The sequence below is a fragment of the Pristiophorus japonicus genome, chromosome 10 (genome assembly GCF_044704955.1).
Source record: "Pristiophorus japonicus isolate sPriJap1 chromosome 10, sPriJap1.hap1, whole genome shotgun sequence".
Classification (NCBI taxonomy): domain Eukaryota; kingdom Metazoa; phylum Chordata; class Chondrichthyes; family Pristiophoridae; genus Pristiophorus; species Pristiophorus japonicus.
The window spans coordinates 180,202,443-180,228,408 of NC_091986.1; the positions used below are offsets into that span (position 1 = coordinate 180,202,443).

General features: G+C 47.2%; 1 protein-coding gene across 2 annotated transcripts in view; it reads right to left on the minus strand.

Moving 5' to 3' along the window:
- The window catches only part of trpc4b (transient receptor potential cation channel, subfamily C, member 4b), a 184,299-nt gene that overhangs the window by 93,929 nt on the left and 64,404 nt on the right, over window positions 1–25,966 (minus strand). For both annotated transcript variants that reach the window (XM_070892375.1, XM_070892376.1), the window contains exons 2-3: window positions 12,424–12,828; window positions 1,038–1,556 (exon numbers count right to left, since the gene is read on the minus strand). In XM_070892375.1, coding sequence (XP_070748476.1) covers window positions 1,038–1,556; window positions 12,424–12,801 — 897 coding nt within the window. In that variant the 5' untranslated portion in view covers window positions 12,802–12,828. The remainder of the gene's footprint in view (window positions 1–1,037; window positions 1,557–12,423; window positions 12,829–25,966) is intronic.

The window sequence follows — 25,966 nt, forward strand, 5'->3', positions numbered from 1 at the left end:
CAAAACTGGGCATGACCCCAACTCTCAAATACAATTATTCTCCAATTACGCTGGTTGTAGTGGGTTCTCTCACTATTGCGTCCAGATTTTCAGGCAGGACCTGCTCTGTATATTTCATTTTTTTTTAATGCATTCTTATGGCAAAGTATATTCATGTTAAAAATGGAGAAGATTCCCCGAGTGAAGTAGCTTGAACATGCTGTGCCTGATGTGCATGAATGATGATTAAATAAGTTGAAACTTAGATTTTAAGACTCAAAGAAGAAATATACTGGTGTGGGTTGAGTGTTTCTTTGGGCTCCGATTGTTTACATTGATTTAGGTTCATTTTAAGTCGGGTGTATCTTAAACAAATTGGGAAGATACTTGGGTGTAACCTGACATCTTCAAAATAAGGGCAACATTGGATCCATTTTCGGGTCTAACTTCCGGGTTGTGCCCCAGGAGGAAGCTTCAGACCTACAGGTTTTAGATACAGTTCAATAGAGATAATTGTTTATAGATAAAGGGTAGATATCAATAGTGATCATTAGAAATGCTGCTGGAGCAATTCCAAGTGAATGATAACAGTTCAGTGGACCAAATGTTCCTTTTCTCATCTGTGTCCTATTACTGATTTGTATCAGGAGAAATAATGCATCCAGGATTTTAATCATAATATTCTCCTAATTATATAATTCAGAACCACAAAGGCTTACAACTATCCAATTTATAGATTGTTTTGTACAAAATAATATTTTTTCTCTTGTGGCTATTTTGATCATTTATATTAATTACTCTAAGCAAAAATAACATCTTAATTTCAATACAGTACCTTTGTCATTCATTCATGCTTCTCCCTAAACAATGCCAATTTAATAGGCATTATTCATGAAGGTGGAAAAAGTTAAGAAAATATCTGCAATATAATTTTACATAAATCCACACTTTATTAAATCTTGAAAGATGCTGACCCATCTACTTAGTTATTTCTAGCACACTCATTCTTCTGATCATGGTACCACAAGTCAAAGATTAATAACATACAAAAGTCTTACCTCTTTCTGATGATACTTAATTGCCAACTTTAATCTGGAAAGATCATTAGCAGCCTGCACTTCCAGAATGCTATTATCATCCCTATAATTAAGTATAATTTCTAATTCCTTGGAGCTTCTTGTCTGGTCCAATAAATCTTTTGCAAATGATTCGCATTGATGAGATAATTCCTCGTATTCTGATTTAAATTCATTTTCCACTTTACTTAGTTCCTGAAGCTCCCAGCTCAAATGAAATGCAGTAAGAAAGGGGTCTTCACTGGACAAAGCAATTAAAGATGGACTTGCTAAGGCTCTGTATATGTTCAACCTCGATCGAGAATGACGTAGACTGTCAACATCTGAACTGGAAACGCACTCAACACAGTTACAACGAACTTCATGAGGCTGTGGTATAGAAACTCCTCTTTGCACAAGGAGTTTTATTATTTCATAATTGTTGGTGTGAGCAGCAAGGATTATTGGTGTAATATCTGGTGTAAATTCTGAAAACTGTTTATCCAGTAGTATTGGTGGAACCTGTGGAACAAAACATGGAAATGTATCATTTTTCAGCAGAACATGTTGGGGTCGAGTTTCCCGCTTGTTATATCAGCGCAATCCGGTGGCATCGGCCGAACTAGCACAAAACATTGGGGAATTTTAATTGTGAGTTACGCCCAAAGCCACTTACGTTGTGTTTTCCGCGATCATTTACACTGGTTCAAGATTCAATTTGCCAGAATCAGGCTCCGCCCACAACTGGCCCTGCCTCCAGGTCAAAATGATGAGACTTCGCCGATTGTGCTGGTTCAGGCACATGCCTCAAATTACATTCATTTTCCTAGGCTTGTCCATTTAGTAGAAACTGACTCGTGTAGGCCAATGAAACTATTAAATGGTTCACTATCATTTTTTTTTAAAGTCATTTTCAATGATTTTAAATCAGGTTACTCACAGGTGGAGAACTGGATGCCCTTATTAAAAATGCTTATTTATAGTGATAAACCCATTTTCAGCTGTATTAATAAAACTGCACCAGGTTATCACTCTTAAAAAACATTAAGGAATACTTTTATAATGGAAAGGGAAAAAAGAAGAAACAATTACAATCTATTACGCTGCTTGATTGTGTTGGTTCATGGAAGATTACGTTTGTGATTATGCAAATTAACTTTAGCAGAAACTTGAACTGTAACCTAACCAGCGCGATTTCCTGATTGCAAGCCTGTTACAACATTCAATTAGATCATGGCTAAATCTATATCTTAACTCCATTTACATGCACTTGATCTATATCCCTTGATACCGTTATCTAATAAAAACCTGTCAATCTCAGTCTTAAAATTTCAACTGACCCAGCAGTCACCGTCTATTGGGGAGAGAATTCCAGATTTCCGCTACCCTTTGTGTGAAAAGGTGCTTTTCAATTTCACTCCTGAATGGCTTAGCTTGAATGTCTGGATGTACAGTCAATCTTCTCTCACTTACTGAAGAATAGGGCTTTAATAGTTCCACTCTATTTTTGCCTGGTGCCACTCTTACATATTCTGTAAAATGTAATTAATTGCATCACACACAAAAGGACACATAGTAGACAGGGCTTTAAACTAATGAAGAGGGGTGGGAGAGGATTCAGGAAAGGGTAAATTTAAAAGCAGCAAGAGAAATGTCAGGACTCTAGAGCAGAGCAGAGTTTTGGATAAAAATAAGCAGAGTGGGTCAGGAAAGGACAGAGAGAGTAACAAAGATAATAGGGCATCAATGACTAAGGTGACATCAGGGAAAAATAGAAAATAGTCAAAGCTAACGGCACAATATCTGAATGCGCGAAGCATTCGTAACAAAATAGATGAATTAATCGCGCAGATAGAAATTAATAAGATTGATCTAATAGCTGTTACAGAGACATGGTTGCAAAGTGACCAAGGTTGGCAACTAAATATTCAAGGATAACTTAACTTTTAGAAGAGATAGGCAAAATGGAAAAGGAGGAGGGGTAGCCCTGATAATACAAGATGGGATAAAGACAGTAGAGAGAAAGGATTTTAGCTCGGAAAGTCAAGAAGTAGAATCAGTTTGGGTGGAGCTAAGAAACAGCAAGGAGACATTGATGGGAGTTATTTAAAGGCCCTCAAACAATAGTACTAATGTAGGATACAGTATGAATCAGGCAATTAGAGGTGCATGTAACAAGGGTAATACAATAATCATGGGGGGCTTTAATAGACTGGGCAAACCAAATATGCAGTAATAATGTAGAGGACGAATTCATGGAATGTATATAAGATGATTTTCGCGATCAATATGTTGAGGAAACAACTAAGAAACAGGCTATTTTAGATCTAGCACTGTGCAATGAGAAAGCGTTAATTAATAACCTTGTAGTAAAGGGGCCTTTAGGGAAGAGTGACCAAAATATGATAGAATTTTATATCGAGTTTGAAAGTGATTTAGTTAAATCTAAAACTAGAGTCTTAAATCTAAACAAAGCAAACTACGTAAATATGAGGGGCAAGTTGGCTAAGGTAGTTTGGGAAACTACATTAAAAGGTATGATGGTAGACAAGCAATGGATAACATTTAAAGAATGAATACATAATTTACAACAAATATACATTCCTTTAAGGCATAAAAACCCCACAGGAAAAGTGGTCCAACTGTGGCTAACAAGAGTAGTTAAAGATAGTATTAGATCAAAGGAAGAGGCTAATAATGTTGCCATAAAGAGCAGTAAACCTGAGGATTGGCAGGATTTTAGAATTCAGCAAAGGAGGACCAAGAAATTGATCAATTGATAAAGAAAGGGAAAATAGAAGATGTGAGTAAACTAGCGAGAGACATAAAAACAGACTGTAAAAGGTTCTATAGGTATGTAAAAAGGAAAAGATTAGCGAAAGTAAATGTGGGTCCTATATATTCACGGAAGAAGACACAAAAAAACTCGCGGAAATAGTGGAGAATTAAGGAACTAGCGAGAATGTGGAACTGAAAGAAATTAGTATTAATAAAAAAATAGCATTGGAAAAATTACTGGTACTGAAAGCTGATAAATCCTCTGGACCTGATGGCCTACATCCTCGGGTTTTGAAAGAGGTGGCTATAGAGATAGCGGATGCACTGGTTGCCATCTTCCAAAATTCCATAGATTCTCGAGCGGTTCCCACAGATTGAAAGGTAGCTAATGTAACCCCGCTATTTAAGAAATGAGGGAAAGAGAAAACGGGGAACTACAGTCCAGCTAGCCTGATATCAGTCGTAGGAAAAATGCTAGAATCTATTATTAAGGACATGGTAACAGGGCACTTAGAAACTAATAATAGGATTGGGCAGAGTCAACACTGATTTCTGAAAGGGAAATCATGTTTGACAAATCTGTTACACAGAGTCTTTTGATATTGTAACTAGTAGAATAGATAAGGGGGAACCAGTGGATGTGGTGTATTTGGATTTTCGGAAGGCATTCGATAAGGTGCCACATAAGAGGTTATTAAACAAAATTAGGGCTCATGGGATTGGGGGTAATACACTAGCATGGATTGAGGATTGATTAATGGACAGAAAACAAAGAGTAGGAATAAATGGGTCATTTTCGGATTGGCAGACTGTAACTAATGGGGTGCCGCAAGGATTGGTGCTTGGGCCCCAGCTATTCACAATCTATATCAATAATTTGGATGAGGGGACCAAATATAATATATCCAAGTTTTTTGATGATACAAAGCTAGGTGGGAATGTAAGTTGTGAGGACGATGCAAAGATGCTTCAAGGGGATGTGGACAGGTTAAGTGAAGGGCAAGAACATGGGAAATTGAATATAATGTGGAGAACTGTGAAGTTATCCACTTTGGTAGGAAAAATAGAAAAGCAGAGTATTTTTTAAAATGATTAGAGATTGGGAAATGTTGGTGTTCAAAGGGGCCTGGGTGTCCTTGTTCACAAATCACTGAAAGTTAACATGCAGGTACAGCAAGCAAATAGGAGAGCAAATACACGGTTAAACCTCCCTTATCCAGAACTTCCTTATCCAGAACCACCTCTCGTCCAGAACCATTCCTGGCCACTGGGTGACGCATGCGCAGAACTCCGACATGAACAAATTGAAGTCCTTCCTCACTGCCAACTCCTGCAAATCGCTGGCCTGATCCTGCGATCCACTCCCCCCCCCCCCCACAGCCTGATGATCTCTTTGCCGCATTCCCAGCCCCAAGCCAGCCAGCCCTGATATCCCCTTGCTCAATACCTGAACCATCCAATTTAACGTGACCACTCCTCGTCCAGAAAAATCCTTTATCCAGAACAGGCCAGGTCCTGAGGGTTCTGGATAAGGGAGGTTCAACTTGTAGTATGTTGGCCGTTATTACAAGAGGATATAAGTATAAAAGTAAAGACATATTATTGTAAATATATAGGGCCCTGATGAGACCGCACCTGGAGTATTGTGTACAATTTTGGTCTCCTTACCTAAGGAAGGATATACTTGCCATAGAGGGAGTGCAACGATGGTTCACCAGATTGATTCCTAGGATTGTTCTATGAGGAGAGATTGTGTAGACTAGGCCAATATTCTCTAGAGTTTAGAAGAATGAGAGGTGATCTCATTGAAACATACAAAATTCTTACAAATTGACAGGGTAGATACAAAGAGGATGTTTTCTCTGGCTGGGGAGTCTAGAACCAGGGGTCACCATCTCAGAATAAGGGGTCGGCCATTTAGGACTGAGATGAGGGGGAACTTTTTTCACTCAGAGGGTGGTGAATTTTTGGAATTCTCTACCCCAGAGGGTTGTAGAGGCTCACTCTTTGAATATATTCAAGATAGAGATCGATAGATTTTTGAATATTAAGGGAATCAAGGGATATGGGGATAGTGCAGGAAAGTGGAGTTGAGATAGATCAGCCATGATCTTATTGAATGGCAGAGCAAGCTCGAGGAGCCGAATGGACTACTCCTGCTCCTAATTCTTATAGCTATCAGCCACTAAAGGTGGGAGTCCCGGTGAGATCACTTTGGTATTCTCTTAATGAGGCGGCATTTAAATTTAAAGTGGCTACAATGCTTACCATCTATGAAATCCCATAAAGAAATATTGCAAGCTGGAGTCATTTATGACTTGAAGCATAACCGATTCCAATACATCATGTCTATGAATGCAATTATAATCATAGAGGTTTACAGTAGGCGGCCATCTGGCCCATTGCGCCTGTGTTGGTATTCTAAAGGTGCGATCAATTTAGTTCCGTTCCACTTCACTTTCCTCAAATATCACACAACATTTTTCTTTTATCAAATATATATTCACTTCCCTTATAAAAACTTCAATGGATTCTGTTTCCAACATTATTTCCACATCTTAACTATCTTAGAAACATAGAAAACAGGTGCAGGAGTAGGTCATTCAGCCCTTCGAGCCTACAGCACCATTCAATAAGATCATGGCTGATCATTCACCTCAGTACCCATTTCCTGCTTTCGCTCCATACCCCTTGATCCCTTTAGCCGTAAGGGCCATATCTAACTCCCTCTTGAATATATCCAATGAACTGGCATCAACAACTCTCTGCGGTAGGGAATTCCACAGGTTAACAACTCTCTGAGTGAAGAAGTTTCTCCTCATCTCAGTCCTAAATGGCTTACCCCTTATCCTTAGACTGTGTCCCCTGGTTCTGGACTTCCCAACTTCGGGAACATTCTTCCTGCATCTAATCTGTCCAGTCCCGTCAGAATTTTATATGTTTCTATGAGATCCCCTCTCATCCTTCTAAACTCCAGTGAACACAGGCCCAGTCGATCCAGGCTCTCCTCATATGTCAGTCCTGCCATCCCGGGAATCAATCTGGTGAACCTTCGCTGCACTCCCTCAATAGCAAGATCATCCTTCCTCAGATTAGGAGACCAAATCTGAACACAATATTCCAGGTGAGGCCTCACCAAGGCCCTGTACAACTGCAGTAAGTACTCCCTGCTCCTATACTCAAATCTCCTAGCTATGAAGGCCAACATACCATTTGCCTTCTTTACCACCTGCTGTACCTGCATGCCAACTTTCAGTGACTGATGTACCATGACACCCAGGTCTTGTGCACCTCCCCTTTTCCTAATCTGCCGCCATTCAGATAATATTTTGCATTTGTGTTTTTGCCCCCAAAATGGATAACCTCACATTATACTGCATCTGCCATGCATTTGTCCACTCACCTAACCTGTCCAAGTCACCTTGCAGCCTTTTAGCGTCCTCCTCACAGCTCACACCGCCACCCAGATTAGTGTCATCTGCAAACTTGGAGATGTTACACTCAATTCCTTCATCTAAATCATTAATGTATATTGTAAATAGCTGGAGTCCCAGCACTGAGCCCTGCGGCACCCCACTAGTCACTGCCTGCCATTCTGAAAAGGACCCGTTTATCCCGACTCTCTGCTTCCTGTCTTCCAACCAGTTCGCTATCCACGTCAGTACATTACCCTCAATACCATGTGCTTTAATTTTGCACACCAATCTCTTGTGTGGGACCTTGTTAAAAGCCTTTTGAAGGTCCAAATACACCACATCCACTAGTTCTCCCCTGTCCACTCTACTGGTTACATCCTGAAAAAATTCGAGAAGATTCGTCAAGCATGATTTCCCTTTCATACTGACTTGGACCGATCCTGTCACTGCTTTCCAAATGCGCTGCTATTTCATCCTTAATAATTGATTCCAACATTTTCCTCACTACTGATGGCAGGCTATCCTCTGGAGAACTCCTAACTTCTCCCTTCTTTTTATTCATGGCAATCTAGTTGCCAACTCACCAATCAGTTGAAAGAATTTATTCCCTATGTACCTTATCAAAATCCTTTATAACTTTGTATATCTCAGATCTCATTTTAACCTTTTTTGTTCTAGTGCAAAGTGCCCCAGTTTCTCTAGAAATAAAATCAGAATATGTTGGAAACGCTCAGCAGATCAGGCAGCATCTGTAGAGAAAAAAACATCTTTCATCAAAGAAGGGTCATCGACCTAAAATGTTGACCCCAATATTAACGGGGAGGCGGGGGCCAACAATGGAGGGGGGACAGTTTTGCAGTTGGGAAAACTGGAAGAAAGGGGTTTCTCTAAGGTGCTGCCGAATTTAACAGCAGGACCTGATTACCAATTTTTGAAATCTGTTTCCTGGCCATAGGTAGGTCGGGAGGGAGTGATTGGTGGGAGGGAATCGATGGGGGGCTGGAGTGATCGGGAATTGTGAATTGGAGGGGGGGAGGGAATTATTGATGTGGGGGCGAAGAGATCTGGAAGGACATTGATGGGAGGGGGTGAAGAGATTAGGAATCGGGGGGGGGAATACATCGCTGGGGGGGGGGGCAGAGGCGGAGAGATTGGGAATCGGGGGGGGGCATCGATGTGGCGGCTGGAGAGATCTGGGGGGACATCGATGCGGGGGGGGGGGAGAAATTGTGGATTGGGAGGGGACAACAATGGTGGGATGGACAGACTGGGGGTCAAGGGGGAGGGGAACAATGATTGAGAGGGGGTTGCGGAGAGATCGTGGTGTACATTGATGTGGAGTCTGGAGAGCTCGTGGGTTGGGGGACATCGATGAGGGGTGCGGAGAGATCGGGGGTCATCGATAGAGGTGCCCGGAGATATTGGGGGAGGAGGGGAGTAGATGGCAGGGACCTGTGAAAGACATGGGGCGGGAGGGCCGGGAGGAGATTGCGAGACATGGAGGGCATTGGATCATGGGGGATGAAGGGGGAGGTGGGGAAGTTAACAAGTTGCTCGGGAGTCCAGGGGTAAGCACTGCTGCTGGAAAGCTGTGCCGAGAAAGCACTCACTTGCTCCATGCAGCAGTCCTTATCTCTCTTTAGCTGCCAGGTTTCCAGAGTTCCAGGAAACCTGGCCGGCTAGCGATAAAGTTGGAACAGATAAACTCTGAAGCATACAGCCTCATTAAATTATTTAAATGAGCGACACATCTCCTGGGAACGGGCTGGTTGCCTGCACCCCCTGTCCTGACTTTGTTAAAACCGGATGTGGACGGGTTCAGGTTTGAGATTTTTTTACATTTTTACTTCCCACCCGACTCAGATCCACCCTGATTTTGGGGGTTAAAATCCTCCCCCACCTGCCCTCATTAACTCCGTTTGCCTCTCCACAGATGTTGCCTGATTTGGCGGTCCTGCTTGACAATACATTGAAGCTATCACAACAAAGCTTGGTGGCAGTCAGTATTGAGCTGAAACAGTAAGTTATTCCTGTCACTTTAAAAATCATTGATATGACAGCACTTTGAATACTATGTACAGTTCTGGTCGCCGCAGTACAAAAAGGAAATTGCAGCTCTTGAAAGAAGACAAAAGGGAGCAACCAGAATGATTGAGGCGGTGGAGGAGTTGGACTACGACGAGTGATTATGTAATTTGGGCAAGTTTTCCCTGGGAAAGAAATGATTGCGAGATTATATGATTTCTGTTTTTATGATTCTAAATGGACTGGATAATTTAGACAATGACAAGCTGTTTCACCTTGTCCAAAACAGTAGGACCAGAGGACATGGCCTGCACTTGAAGAATGGTAAATTCGAGACAAATCTGCAGAATGGGTCAGAATTGGCTCGCAAAATAACGATGAATTAAAGGCCTAAGCCATTATTAGTGTGCAAAAGATCGAGCAATTTGTGGTGGGGATGGGTTACGCCGTGAGCTGCGAATCACCACAAATTGCTGGACGATTCGTGCCGCTCCATCGTTGGCCTCACAAAAACTGGAGCTCACGGTCAACCACCCCGAGAGTTTCAAGATTTTGATGCATTTGCACTGAAAATACGAATTTGATGCACCGCAGTTAGGATTAGTATTTCATAATGTAAGGGCCCTTTTAATGACATTTTTGTTCCTGCAATGTCTCTCAACCTTGGTGGCTGAGAAAGGGAGCAACTAAAACTGTGGAGTCTCACTCCTGCAGGTGGTAAACTATTCCTAGAAGTTTTTTTTACATTTTTAAGCCGGAATTTTGCCTACCTGGGCGGGTCCAGTGCGGTGTATGGGGCTGGTCACAACCCCGCTGCCGGTTCCCTCCCACTGCTGAAAATCAAACTACCATAATGGGGCCTATTAACCCCACACAGCACGCTACCTAGCCCAATGAGATAGAGCGGGTCTGGCGATGTAATTCACAACACATTTTCAGGTGGGATCCTTAAAGGGATCATGGCCACATTACATTTGAAGTTTAATCTAACATGTTAGCATTGGAGTGCTGCAAACACTGAGTTAACTAAATCTGGCCATGATGATGCCATCCCTGGCTTCCCAGGCAGCAATGTGCTCGGGTGCTGATGCCCTGTGTCTTGTGCAGCATCAGGTGATTCCGGAGAAGGCTGGTGTTGTTGTTGGTGTGCCTGGTGCTGCTGATGTTTGGGCTCATCGTGGTTCGATTCTGAGGACCAAGGTGAGACAGCATAAATGGCACCCATGTTGATGGAATAGATGACAGGTGAAGTACAGATGACAGAAGCATTCTGTCACTGGTGAGAGAGTTCCTCCAATGAGGTGAGACTGGATGGAGACTTTGCTGGAAACACTTGCAGCCTGCAGAATCTGTGCTGGAAATGGACTGAGCAACAGCTTCTGCTTGAGGAAAGTGATCATCTGTCGGGTGAGAGATTTCATTGAACATTTCATGCCGTCAAGTAAGCAGCTGGAGCAATGGCCACGGAACTCCCGCCTCAGGTTGACAGACATGGTTCTCAAGTTGCGCGAATCCCGTGGCAATGCAGGGAAATTTAAAAGATGAAAAAAAGCTCTTAAGTGTAAACTACCTGATAATCATCTCAACTGGGTCCCCCGCCGCTGCTGGCCAGGTCGTCTCCGTGGTGACAGATGCTCCTGTCAAAATTAACAACTTTCCGACCTGACCCGCTACTTCCATGCCGGAAAATTTCGGCCCTAATTTTAAAATTATTTTTCTTACTTTTCTTTTCTGTCTCTCTAATCTCTCATAATCCAATCTTTCTTTCCCTCTCTGAATTACTCACTCTGTATCTAATTTGCATTGAATTCATCTAACTTCCTTCTCCATTTTTCTTTCCCTAACCATTGCTTTAGGAGATCGACTATTGATCCGTCATTCACCAAGGTCCCAGATCCCCTATTGATGCTGCTGTGCCGTTATCGACTCGCACTTTCAACAATTTGCGATGTAAAATGAATTCAAACTGAAAGATGAGGAAACAATCCAACTCAATTTCTTCTCTCAGAGGGCTGTGAATCTTTGGATTTCTCTACCTCAGAGAGTTGTGGAAGCTGAGTCATTGAATATATTAAAAGCTGAGACAGACAGATTCTTGAACTATAGGGGAGTCAAGGGTTATGGAGAACAGGCAGGAAAGTGGAGTTGAGGCCAAAATCAGATCAGCCATGATCTTTTTGAATGTCAGAGCAGGCTTGAGGGGACGTATGGCATACTTCTTATTTCTTATGTTCTTATGTGACTACCAGGATAATAGATGGTGGACTCAATGTACCTTATTTTTTTTGTTGAGCAATTCCTATGTTTCTAAATGTGCAAAACAGTCAGTTTGAAGACGTTTAACAGTTTCATTTTAGTGAGAGAAATGAAAAATGCAATCTTTGCTGGCCACACATTTCTAACAGTTTACCTCTACCATTGATTAATTCTACCTAGAATGGCTGTGTCTGCCCTTTCCATTATTACAACACCACCGCCTTTCCTCCACCTTTCCAGATATGTGTCCCAGAAACTATGTAAGTCTATATATTAAAACATATTAGCATCAAAACTCTATCAAAACTACTTAGAAACAGATCAAAAAGATTTGATCACAAGAATTTGATGATGTTTACACAATTTACACATTCCTGAAATTCATCTCTGCTCTAAAAACTGAAGTAGCTCTAGAATATATGATAAGAAATTAGAAATAATTGGAAAAATAAAATGCAAATACACTGCAACTATGCATACAGGCTTGGATAAATTTGAATTTTACAGATGGTCTAAAGTAAAAGTCCTTCAAAATAACTCATTACAAACAAATTCATCCTTTATTAAAATGTTAGGTTCAAATCCTTAGAAATATAGCCTTGAATGTAATTATCAAATGTTTATTTTCTCTTTCTGCTTGATTAACTTTTCCATTGCCTATGTGTTGAGTCAGATCTCAACTATGCTCTTTCCATTATCAGTACAACCAGTTCCATCATATGAAATTATAACAGCAAAATAAATTAAGCAATGCAATTTCTAGTGTAGATTTCAAATTCTGAACATCTGAACTGCACTTTATAATGAGAAACCTCCAAGATTAAAAATAATATGCTGTTGGATAAGTGATGGACCATAAGATTGAGTTCAGATATGCCAAACATGCTGTACTTTCCATATTTTATGGTACTTACTTGTTTTTCTCCACTAGGCTTCTTATGATTTAATAGTAGTTCAACCGCTCCAACAACTTCCTTTCTGATGGCATGGAGAAGAGCATCTCCGACATACACATTGAAACTCAGGAGAAGCTCAATGATTTCCAAGTTCTCATTCTCAATGCCGATGAGAAGTGCAGTCCGCCCCAGAGGGTCAATGCAATTGATGTTGATTTTAAAATAAATTTCAGCTTCTTCAAGTGCTTGTTTGACACTTGCGTAATCACCTTTCTCAACTGCAATCAGGTAAGTCTTCTCTGCAGGAGAGAGTTCAGATTCTGCTCTCACAATTCGAAGAGAAATTCGGTCTCTGTATGGTGCATTGTCACTTCTTTTGTAGTACAGCTGAGCCATCGTTCATGCCATATCAAAGTCTTGTCTCTTAAAGAAAGAAAAGCATAAAAATAACTTTTTAATACATTAACTTACCGGGTAATCTTTATCGTAATAGTTTCAATTCATTTTAGAATTCAGTAAAAATTAATCTCCATGTTTTTGAGCAGTCATAATTTAACACTAGTTCTTTAAATTCACTTCATGTGACATCTTGTAGAAAGAATATGAACTGATAAATCTAACGTGCTTGCAATAAATGCACTCTCCAATATTCTCAACTTTTCTTATTTCTTTAACAGTATGCATGTAACTGCAAGGTAAAAGAAAAGCAGTCAGCATTTTTTATTTCAAGTTATTGCTAATATTCAGCAGCAAATGTTTTACTCTGTAGATAGCAAGTATTAAACTGTGCCTCTACAGTCTAAAACATTTCAACAATGTCATATTAAGTATGGCAAGACAACATTATATTTGCAGTACTTTCAGGAGTAAAATGTCCAGTTTTATATGAGACATGACCAAAAGACGGAATTCCCACATCCCAGGCCTTCATTAGACCACTGAGTATTGTTGCTGCAGAGCAGACACACAGGCTGAGAAAGCTACAGATGTCGGGGGGCCCCTCGGGATCATGGCTTGGATCCTCAGAGGCTTGCAAACAAATTTTTCCTTCACAATTTTAATGCATCAAAGGGGACCACATCTGTACTTTGTTTCTGGTGGGTGGGGTTGGGGGGGTGGGTTGGGGTGGGCGCCACCCCTCCAGCCTGGCCAGGCCAGGTCCACCAGACTTTACAGTTTTGATGCAATGGTGTGCGCCACAGATGTGCGGATAGTGACGTAGGTGTCTGCCAATGGTAGGAAAATTAAGGCTCCTTCCCCATGTCCCACAAACTTTGGTGGGGTGAGCATTCGCGGTCCAAGGAAGATGCTTCTTGGTAATTAAGGTAAAATTAAGGCCTGTGGATTTTCAGGGCCTCTATTTTTCATCATTAAAATAAAACTGGCCATTAATTTAATTTGTGCCAATATAAAGGGCTCAATTTTCCACATGGGTGATTTTTGGCACATTTGAAGAGGTACGTACCATTTTTTAGTGGCCTAAATGCACCAAAAAAAAATCCAAGTTTTGCCGGAATTAACTTTGAATTTGGAGCAGCGCAGATTGGCCTTAAGCATTGTGGGTAGAGCTTAAGGCCTGCGCCAAAAACTGATGTTGCTAGGGTAACGAGGGACGCTCAGAAGGGCTGAGGTTAAAAACTGAAAAAGTGCTGAGGCTGGGCTGGAAACTGAAGCCGCTACCTTCTGTCGAAGACACCGATTCAAGGTAAGACTCTTAACACAAGCAGACCGTCAGATTGTTAGTTTATTTTTACTTGTATACAAGAGGAGAGTGCCCTAGTCAAAGGCTTAGGGTACCAACTCCGACAATCTACAGAAATTTTGGAATATTTATACACCCAAGTAAACAACTCCTATCATATGTGATGGTTCCTCTTTTTTTTGTAATAGTGTAGAGTCTAGCAGTTAATTTAATTACCTCATCAGTGTTATCCAATGGCTACTTGTCTTAGCTATCCTTTCCTTATTTTGGGCTAACCTTTCCTTGCCCCCTGTACACATTGTCTGTTTTTTTGGTTTACACATCCTTATTGTGGTTATAATTAGACAGATAAGACAGATGACCTTAGCTGCCATGAGGTAATGCAACCTGTGGTTTCAACTGCTGACAGCTTGTTTGGTATAGTTGCTGAAGTAAGCTCAAATTCTTAGGTTGACCAAATATAATGTCCCAGCAAGCCTTGCAATCTATGGTTGCTCTTTTTCTATCTTTCCACACTTCCCGGGTCGAAAGGACCCCGTACCGGTCTGCTGCCATCCTGGGCCTTAGGCGGTGGGCCGGTGCAGGGTCCTTTCGGCCAGGAAGGCAGTGGGCCGGTGCAGGGTCCTTTCGGCCAGGAAGGCAGTGGGCCGGTGCAGGGTCCTTTCGGCCAGGAAGGCAGTGGCCGGTGCATGCACGGTCCTTTCGGCTCGGCAAGGTAATGGGCTGGTGCGTGTGGGGTCCTTTCGGCCTGGCAAGGCAGTGGGCCGGTGCAGGGTCCTTTCGGCCAGGAAGGCAGTGGGCCGGTGCAGGGTCCTTTTGGCCAGGAAGGCAGTGGGCCGGTGCATGCAGGGTCCTTTCGGCCTGGCAAGGCAGTGGGCCGGTGCGGGGTCCTTTCGGCCCTGGAAGGCAACGGGCCGGCCCGCACCTATTCCGGGCCGAAATGACCACACCCCCCTCCCCCCACAACTACCTGCCCTGTCTTCAGCCTCCCGGTCTGCTCCCCCGCCCCTAGCCCTGGTTGCTGGTGCGTTCTCCCGTCCCTAGCCCAGGACGAGTGGTCTCCTTCCTCCTGGACAAAGGCTTTCCCCCAACCCCTCTCCCTCCCCCCAAGTATCTCTTCCTTCCCCACCTCTCTCTCCCCCTCTCTCTTACCTTTACTGCTGCTGCTGTCCGGGCATCTACTGCACTTACCTGTGCCGATTTCCTTACCTGATTTCTTTAACTGTCCGCAAGAGTTTTCTCGAGTGGTCTTATACGCTGGCCTAAGTAGAACTGGAGTAACTATTAGCTGGCCAAAGTTGCCTAAATGGCCAGAATTGGCGTAGGTGGCTGGTAACGCCCCTTTTTGAGAAAAAAAACGTACCTAAAAAAAACGTAACTAAGTCAGTTACGCTGGTGCAAATTGATTGGGGAAACTGGGGATTTTTAAGTTAGGCCAGAAAAAGCAGCCTGCTCCAAAAAAAATGGAGCAAATACTGGGGAAAATTGAGCCCAAAATATTAACAACTTGCTAAAATGTAATTATTTCAACATTACTTATAATTTTTAATTAAGGATTGCTTCATTACTGTATTATTGCCTCTCCTTTACATGTATCTTCTTCCATTGAGACGTTCAGTTGTGTGTCTGCTCTCAGCAGGTACGACTGCACCAACTATACTGCATGGTCCTTTGAAGACCTGGGATGTGGGAACTCTGCTTGATCATATGATGTGCCATCATTAGCCCGTTCATATTCTTTATCTATATGTTGTAACTTAGTGATATTATCCACAAGCATGGAGTCATCTTTCATATGTATGTCAATGATACTCTGCTTTACCTCTCAGTATCAGTATCCTTCTCAGCCCTGAACTGAGCATCAAACGTCCAAATCCAATCCATCACCAAGACTTCCTACTTTCCCTTCCGAATCCCAACTCACTTTATCCACACCTCTGGAGTTTGATCTCCCTCCCACATGTCCTGTGAATATGTCTCCCCAATAGCAGCACAGGATTACAAATTCACAATTATAACTTATGACCGAGCACAGTGGTTATCACAATTATTTTAAATCCCTTTCTTTGATTATAATTTCATTTAAGTGGCATAATTGAGTGTTTAAACTGCAACATGAGAAGACATGCAATTCAAAACAGAAACGATAACTGGAAATGATGTGTGCATCTTTATATTTTAAGGATTCCCAATCTCAATTCTTCAACAAGATCTACATACACAAGTCAATTTTTCTAGGATTATCCAACATATAATAAGAATGTTGTAAAAAAAACTGACACACAAGTAATAATTTTCCAAGTATGTACCAATGCTGGCACTTATTGGAATATCACTGGTGCACTGCCCATGATTTTTTAATGTACACTGACATCGGATGAGGTCCAGCACCGCCGGTTCATAGTCAGAAAATTACTTCCACAGCGCAGCATAAAAAAGTACGACTTTTGGTGGAATAATGAGATGAAACGTTTTATTTGAGAGATGTGTCAGATTAGGTAACTTAAGGCACATTTATATTGTAGGTTTGGTGTCAGTACAGGTGCAGCGTCCCGAATCTGGAACCCTCAGGACCGAGGCTGTTCTGGATTTTGGGTTTTGCCGGATTTTGGAACTTCTTTCTGACGTCACGAATCCAGAAAAACCCGAGTGCAGGTTCGGGTATTTCCAGATTTCGGAACGTCAGGAGTGGGGGGGCTCATCCTTGAGCTATTCGGGTCGCCGGGCGGGGTCCCACCACCGAGGAGGTGTTCGGGCGGGTCCCGCCGAAGAGATGTTCGGGCAGGGCCCTGCCGAAGAGGAGGAGGTCGGGCGGCCCCGTTGCGGAGGTGGGGTTCGGGCGGGCCGGCGAGGTGAGGCCTGAGGTCGGGTGGCGGTGACGAGGGGCAGTGCGGTGAGGCCCAAGGTCAGGCAGTGGCGAGGGGCGGCGAGGCAAGGCCCGAGGTCGGGCGGCGGCGATGCGGTGAGGAGAGGCCCGAGGTCGGGCGGCGGAGAGGGGCGGCGAGGCGAGGCCCGAGGTCGAGGGGCGGTGAGGAGAGGCCCGAGGTCGGGTAGCAGCAGCGAGGGGCGATGCGGTGAGGCCCGAGGTCGAGGGGCGGTGAGGAGAGGCCCGAGGTCGGGTAGCAGCAGCGAGGGGCGATGCGGTGAGGCCCGAGGTCGAGGGGCGGTGAGGGGCGGCGAGGCGAGGCCCGAGGTCGAGGGGCGGTGCGGCGAGGCCTGAGGTCGAGGGGCGGTGAGGAGAGGCCTGAGGTCGAGGGGCGGTGCGGCGAGGCCTGAGGTCGAGGGGCGGTGAGGAGAGGCCCGAGGTCGGGTAGCAGCAGCGAGGGGCGATGCGGTGAGGAGAGGCCCGAGGTCGGGCAGCGGTGAGGGGCGGCGAGGCGAGGCCGAGGTCGAGGGGCGGTGCGGCGAGGCCTGAGGTCGAGAAGCGGCGAGGCGAGGCCCGAGGTCGAGGGGCGGCGAGGCGAGGCCCGAGGTCGGGTAGCAGCAGCGAGGGGCGGCGAGGCGAGGCCCGAGGTCGGGCAGCGGCGAGGGGCGGCGAGGCGAGGCCCGAGGTCGAGGGGCGGCGAGGCGAGGCCCGAGGTCGAGGGGCGGCGAGGTGAAGCCCGAGGTCGAGGGGCGGCGAGGCGAGGCCCGAGGTCGGGTAGCAGCAGCGAGGGGCGGCGAGGCGAGGCCCGAGGTCGAGGGGCGGCGAGGCGAGGCCCGAGGTCGAGGGGCGGCGAGGTGAAGCCCGAGGTCGAGGGGCGGCGAGGCGAGGCCCGAGGTCGGGCAGCGGCGAGGGGCGGCGAGGCGAGGCCCGAGGTCGAGGGGCGGCGAGGCGAGGCCCGAGGTCGAGGGGCGGCGAGGCGAGGCCCGAGGTCGAGGGGCGGCGAGGTGAAGCCCGAGGTCGAGGGGCGGCGAGGCGAGGCCCGAGGTCGGGCAGCGGCGAGGGGCGGCGAGGCGAGGCCCGAGGTCGAGGGGCGGCGAGGCGAGGCCCGAGGTCGAGAGGCGGCGAGGTGAAGCCCGAGGTCGAGGGGCGGCGAGGCGAGGCCCGAGGTCGGGCAGCGATGAGGGGCGGCGAGGCGAGGCCCGAGGTCGAGGGGCGGTGAGGCGAGGCCCGAGGTCGGGCAGCAGCGAGGCGAGGCCCGAGGTCGGGCAGCGGCAAGGGGTGGCGAGGGAAGGCCCGAGGTCGAGGGGCGGCGAGGCGAGGCCCGAGGTCGAGGGGCGGCGAGGCGAGGCCCGAGGTCAAGGGGCGGTGAGGCGAAGCCCGAGGTCGAGGGGCGGCGAGGCGAAGCCCGAGGTCGGGCAGCGATGAGGGGCGGCGAGGCGAGGCCCGAGGTCGAGGGGCGGCGATGCGAGGCCCGAGGTCGAGGGGCGGCGAGGCGAGGCCCGATGTCGAGGGGCGGCGAGGGAAGGCCCGAGGTCGAGGGGCGACGAGGCGAGGCCCGAGGTCGAGGGGCGGCGAGACGAGGCCCGAGGTCGAGGGGCGGCGATGCGAGGCCCGAGGTCGAGGGGCGGCGAGGCGAGGCCCGAGGTCGAGGGGCGGCGAGGGAAGGCCCGAGGTCGAGGGGCGACGAGGCGAGGCCCGAGGTAGAGGGGCGGCGAGGTGAAGCCCGAGGTCGAGGGGCGGCGAAGCGAGGCCCGAGGTCGAGGGGCGGCGAGGCGAGGCCCGAGGTCAAGGGGCGGCGAGGCGAAGCCCGAGGTCGAGGGGCGGCGAGGCGAGGCCCGAGGTCGAGGGGCGGCGATGCGAGGCCCGAGGTCGAGGGGCGGCGAGGCAAGGCCCGAGGTCGAGGGGCGGCGAGGCGAGGCCCAAGGTCGAGGGGCGGCGAGGCTAAGCCCGAGGTCGAGGGGCGGCGAGGCGAGGCCCGAGGTCAAGGGGCGGCGAGGCGAAGCCCGAGGTCGAGGGGCGGCGAGACGAGGCCCGAGGTCGAGGGGCGGCGAGGCGAGGCCCGAGGTCGAGGGGCGGCGAGGCGAAGCCCGAGGTCGAGGGGCGGCGAGACGAGGCCCGAGGTCGAGGGGCGGCGAGGCGAGGCCCGAGGTCGAGGGGCGGCGAGGCGAAGCCCGAGGTCGAGGGGCGGCGAGGCGAGGCCCGAGGTCAAGGGGCGGCGAGGCAAGGCCCGAGGTCGAGGGGCGGCGAGGCGAAGCCCGAGGTCGAGAGGCGGCGAGGCGAAGCCCGAGGTCGAGGGGCGGCGAGGCAAGGCCCGAGGTCGGGCAGTGGCGAGGGGTGGTGCGGTGAGGCCCGAGGTCGGGCAGTGGCGAGGGGCAGTGAGGAGAGGCCCGAGGCCGAGGGGCGGCGAGGCGAGGCCCGAGGTCGGGTAGCAGCGAGGGGCGGCGAGGCGAGGCCCGAGGTCGAGGGGCGGCGAGGCGAGGCCCGAGGTCGGGTAGCAGCGAGGGGCGGCGAGGCGAGGCCCGAGGTCGAGGGGCGGCGAGGCGAGGCCCGAGGTCGGGTAGCAGCGAGGGGCGGCGAGACGAGGCCCGAGGTCGAGGGGCGGCGAGGCGAGGCCCGAGGTCGGGTAGCAGCGAGGGGCGGCGAGGCGAGGCCCGAGGTCGAGGGGCGGCGAGGCGAGGCCCGAGGTCGGGTAGCAGCGAGGGGCGGCGAGGCGAGGCCCAAGGTCGAGGGGCGGCGAGGCGAGGCCCAAGGTCGAGGGGCGGCGAGGCGAGGCCCAAGGTCGGGCAGCGGCGGCACCTCAAGGTCGGCAGGGTCCGAATTCCGGAACATTTTATGGATCCCCGACGACCCTGCCACCAATCGGTCCAGAGTCCGGATTCCGGAACATTTCTAATTCCAGAACTCCAGATTTTGGACGCTGCACCTGTACAAAGTAATTTTCAATATTCTGCAGGATGACCTCCTAGGAACATTCAGATTCATAACTCCTGCCGCTTCATCCATCATGGCATCTTACCTGCACAAGCACCAGCCGAGAGACACAAAGAAAAAATAGTAAGTAAGCCAGTCGGTCTGTCACTGGGTAAAGCACCGAACACAAGTGAGTATGAAAACCTGGGAATAGAAGAGACAGAGTGTGTTGTTCCTCTACAGAGGGTTAGAAACACTTGTCCTCGGCTGAGGAGCCTAGGGGCTTGGATTTCAAGGTCCAGGCTTCAAATGAGCTATGATTAGGGAGCTTGGATCAGCTGCGGAGGCAGTGGAGATGGTTTCCATGCACATGGTTGAGATGTTGGACAAGTGGGAGCAATCCACTACCCACATCTGCAGTACATTGCAGGACATTTCCCATGACTTGCAGAACACCCTGGAGACAGTGACAGCCCAGGAGATTTCTGCAAAATCAAAATGCCTGTAAGTGTTCTTGTAAGGAGTTTGGTGGCTTCTGGAGTGGCAGCTATCACTGCCCAATAGATACCAGACAAACCTGCTGGCAATACACCGATGGACGATCCTCAGCTCGCGCACCAACCTGCTCCCTCTCCCATCCCCAAAAGTGCTGGTACACTGATCCTACTTTCCCAAAACCTCCTTCAGTGAGAAAATGGGAGCGGTGATTAAGGTCTGAAGTTGATGTCAACGTTAAGGCCAAACGGCTGCACGATCCCGCGTAGAAAGATGAAGTGCTATACATCAAGTTTGTGCTGAACTGGAACTGTTTAGAAAGCCAAGGGCAGAGAGGCCACTAATTTCTACAAATCTCTATCAATGTGTACAACATTTAGGATATTATCCTCAAATTGATAATTTGTCAGGTTCTTTTCCTCAGACAGCTCTGAAACCTTTAGAGAGAAAACAGCAGCATAGTTCAAATCTTTTTTAAATGGTCTATGTTAAAGCCCTTACTCTAGATGGCTTGCAGGTTTAAATTTACCAGGGCACTGAGCAGATCATGACGTCCTGCTATTTGATATAACTTACTCTGTACTTTTCTTTCTCTTACTTACAAATTGGGGATCTCTCTTTTCTGTACAGTTTACAGGACCCTGGACAAAATTATGCAATCAAAACTAAGCAATCTAACAAATGTTCATCCTGACACGAGGGGGCTATATAATTAATGATTCTCCCATCAGCGCATGTCATTTTCCAACATCTGAGTACTCTGCATCTGTTCTTTTTCCTGTATGATCAGTGAAATTAAACACATCCAGAACTTACGCAAATTACATTTTTAGTGAAGAATGAAATTACTTACTACTCAGCTGCCACTACCAATCTGTTGGTGCAGCTTGGTGGCTTCATGGTAATGGATGGTTTCTGCTTTGATACTTCTGTGATTTCCCATCCATTTATCTTAATGGATGGGAAATTGCAGGGTGGGGAGTCACAAGTGTGCAAATTTCCAATATGTGAATCTGGCATGCAGCAGGAGTGCCAAAGTGGAACATGTGCATCTTTAGCCATTAATAGTGGCAACATTTTGTCAACAATGATGAAATGCAGGTGAATTGACAAATTATTAGGACAAAATCACTGATTTTAACTGAGCGAGTGTGGGGCCAGTGTAACGAGATTCAGGTTCTCCACGACTTGTCGATGGGAAACCTGGGCCATTTTAACTCCGGGGCCCCATTTAAATATACCAGGCCCGTCTCCCGCCCGAACCCAGTCAATGGTGTGAGGCCAGCCGGCAGCAGTCAGGTGAGTGTGGCAGGAAGCTGCTTATTGGGACCCACAGGATTAGTCCCCCACAGGTCAGGTAAATGCTGGGGTGTGGGTACGGTCAGGCGATCCCAAGCCCCAATTCAGTAAGAAACTTCTTTACCCAGAGAGTGGTGAGAATGTGGACATACAGAGTAGTTGAGGCGAATAGTCTAGATGCATTTAAAGGGAAACATGATAAGCATATGAGGGAGAAGGGAATAGAGGGTTATGCTGATAGAGTTAGATGAGGAAGGATGGGAGGAGGCTCGAGTGGAGCATAAATGCCGGCATACTGTGCTGTATATTCCTTGTGGTGCCTTACTGCTCATCCTGTCTCATAAGGAAATTGTTTAAGAAATAAATAACTGACCTTGTCGACCCTCTACTGGGCCTGCTGCTCCCTCGTTCCGGCGCTACTGGCAAGATCAGCACTGGGGGATGAACATGGATGTCCAGTGTTACAATATATTCGGGGCTTGCCTGACATCATCAGATCCTGACTTTTGAATTTCAACAAGGCCCTCGCCCACCTAATACGTGTTAAAAGAGCACATGGCGGTAGGCCAGTGAGGATAGGGCGAGTAGTTACTGCGAGGATTTTAACCCCTCACTTATCCCATTCCCGTCGGATGTTGGGGGTGGGGCAGGGAGGTAAAATTAGGGCTTAAAGGCTGTGTTTGATTTTCAGTTTCCTGAAATTAAAAATATTCCCAATTAAACATAAAAATATTGTCCTTGTTGTCTGCTCTATTATAATGTTCTTATGTTCTTTTGTTCTAATGGTGTCAGTGCTCAAATTCAAAGGCCCTAAAAATTGCATTGCAGGTTACTACCACACAAATACTTAACCTGTTTGAATAAAATTCTTCCCTGCATGACTTTAGTGGTATTAAGTCACTTATTTTAACCATCAGAATAAAAATACTGTCAGACTCTATGCTACACAGAACAGATAGAAACATAGGGCCCAAGTTTCCACATGATTTGCGCCTGATTTTTAGGAGCAACTGGTGGAGAATGGACTATCTTAGAAATTGCAATTCTCCACATTTTGTTTTCTGCAGTTCTAGTCAGTTAGAACAGTTTCACTTTGGAACAGAATTTTTTCTTCAAAAGGGGCCACTGACGCCTGATTTGAAAGTTTCCACAGTGAACACGTAACTTAGAATGGAGCAAGTGAAGATTTTTGTAGAACTGAAAAAACCTTGTCTACACATTAAAAAATCAGGCGCAGGTTACAAATTAGGCGTCCAGAACGAGGTGGGGGGGGGGGGGGGGGGGAAGGGAAGTCATTAAATTCTACAATAAATCCTTATTTATACTTATACAAATAAATTCAACCTGAATAAAAATTTATAAGCAAAGAAAAGATTAAATAAACCATCTTCCTACCTGTGTGAAAGTGCTTCACCCAGGGAGAATGCTGCAGGAAGCCTCACAAGTTGAGGCAGCCATTCGTTCCCGCGGGGGGGGGGGAGGAGGAGGAAGCCGTTCGTTCCCGGGGGGGGGGGGAAGGAGACAGTGAGAAGGCTGCAGGAAGCCTCAAGTTCAGCAGCCATTCCCGACGGCAGGGGGGGGAGGCCTGCCTCAACTTTCTGAGACTTCCTGCAGCCTTCTCACTGTGAAAAGAAGCCTCAGTGCTGATGGCAATGTGCTTTTATTAAAAAATGTTCAAAAATTAAACAGTTACAAAGAACTACAAAAATGGCCGAGTGCCAATGTTTTTTTCACACTGCGCGAACGCTCCAACGCGCACACGCAGGGTTGCCGGCAGGAAAAAAACTAATTTAAATGGTACCCGCCCCCTCCCACTTACAAAATCGGCGCGAGTGTAGGCTCCGCCCCCCTGGGCGCCGCGCCAAGCAGACATGGAGCTGCAGGGCGCTCCAGAATTGCGCAGTTTTTTTCCGGCGCCGTTTTCAGCGCGAAAAACGAGCGCCCAGCTGGGAGGGGCACCCGTTTTTTATCGTGTGGAAACTTGGGGCCATATTGTGTACATTGTCAAATCAGGTTTCAGGTTACTGTAGTCTACAGCTCTATTTTTCCAAGTCAGTAAAAATCAGGTTTGCACTTGCACAGAGAGGGCTAGCCTTGCCATATTTTGTAAAGCAAGCCCCTCCCTTACTTTGAATAAGCACCCTGTACATGGAAAACTTGAGTGCCCTTTTTGAAGAAGGACCTGCTTCTGTAAAGACAGAGATGCGAACTGGAGGGAGGTGGCCGAGAGCATGAATTCACACTTTGAACTACATTATATCTAACAATAAATGAAGAAGATGTTTTACAGTATCCAGCAAAGTGTTAAGGTAAGTGTACCCTCCTTTGTGTACATGCTTGCTTTTCATCCATTGAAGGCATGGCTACTTTGGCAATGTTTCTCTTTTGCTACTTTGGCAATGTTTCTCTTTTGCACCCTCAGTGAGAGAGTATGCAGAGAATGTTTATACTGTTTTTCATTGCATTCTTGTGTACAGCACAGCACAAACGTAATGGGGCACAGTAGTGTGATATTTTCACAGAGCACAGCACACACAGCTTCTAACATGGCAGGCAGCTCTGTCGGAAGCCTCCGGAACAGCCTGGTTCTGTTTATCATTAACTCTGCAGTTGCAGTACACAATACGTCCACATCCACAGGGTGGAGCTACAAACATTACAAGCTTATAGACATTGCAAGTAGCACCCTGCATCTAGCAGGTCAAAGTTCTGCTGCTTGCAGAGACACAATGGTAGCTAATTTGCAAAGTCTTGGACCTTGGAGGCAGAAGTTCTGGGCAGAAAGTAATTGTTTCCTGGAGCTCAATGAGTTAGTGCAGCCTAGTGTGTGCACAACTAGAGGTAAAGGACCAAGAAAGGTAGAGCAAGCCATCATGATATAGTAGACACAACATGAGGAGATGGTTCTTACCCTTTTTGGGAGAGAAGCCTTAAAGAACATTAGTGAGGAAAGATTTGCAGGCATGGAGCTAAAGCTCAATAAATGTTCGTCCATTTATAATTATCCTTCAAATCCTGACTCCTTACTTAATCTTCATTGCAGGGCTGCACTAATTAAGCATCTGTATAACATCAAAGGGACTAAATTCTCCTTGCTTTGTTAGAATAGCGGCAGAGAGGGGCTACAACCCGCTCGTATGTCTCAGATGCTAGCCTGCTGAAGTTACCTTCAGAGGACCTTGTATGCTATGCAGAATGGTTTGGAGTAGTAATACCACTCCTGATAGGGGTACCATCTGTGGGGCGATAGAAATTCAGTGTTGCTGAAGCCATAATAAGGATACAGTCAACTAATCAGGGATATCACCTTTTAGGCAGCAGCGAATCCAAGAAGCCTTGGGGTGGCAACAGCAGGAAGGGCTCCTAGATTTTATGATGCAAGCATGGAGGTGTTGCTGGATGAGGTCATAAGAACATAAGAATTAGGAGCAGGAGTAGGCCATTTGGCCCCTCGAGCATGCTCAACCATTCAATATGATCATGGCTGATCTTAGATGTCATTTCGACTGCACTTTCCCACAGATCCCCATATCCCTCGATTCCCCTAGTGTCCAAAGGGGAACAATTCGGGTCGATTCCATTACCCATTTTCTCCCTGGAGCAAAAATTCGGTAATGCCCCGTGAAGCTGCTGCAGGCGATACCGGGCTGTAGGCCGCTCGTGGGGCGGAAGTTAAAGGGGAGGTGCGGCAGTAAAAAAATGAATGGGCGACTTACTAGCCTTTGTATACCGCGGGGTCCGTGCCGCGATTCTGCAGACAGGCATTTCGCTTGTGTGCCACCCTGCTACCACGGCACACCGCTCCTTGGTGGTCCGGCGATGGCCTCATTTCCTGCCCACAGAGTCGGCAGCTTGGCCCTCCCCTTTAATGGAAGGGGAGGGCCCGGTTTACCCGCCAGCGCTATGCGTCCTTCCACGTAGCGCTGAAAACATCGCATGCCTTTGCGCCCCGGTCCCACCCCCGAGAGGAACCACAGCGCGAGATTTTGCACTGCAGTTCTCGGGGGTGGTAAGCCCAATATAGTTCGCGAGGCGGGACTTCCGCAAAAGGGGCAGTACCAAATTTCGGGCCCCCCCAAGAATCTATCTATCTCAGTCTTGAATATTCTCCACGACTCAGTATCCACAGCCCTTTGGGGTAGAGAATTTCAAAGATTCACAACCCTCCGAGTGAAGAAATTCCTCCTCATCTCAGTCTTAAATGGCCGACCTCTTATCCTGAGACTATACCGCCTAGTTCTAGACTCCCCAGCCACGGAAAACAACCTCTCAGCATCTGTCAATCCCCT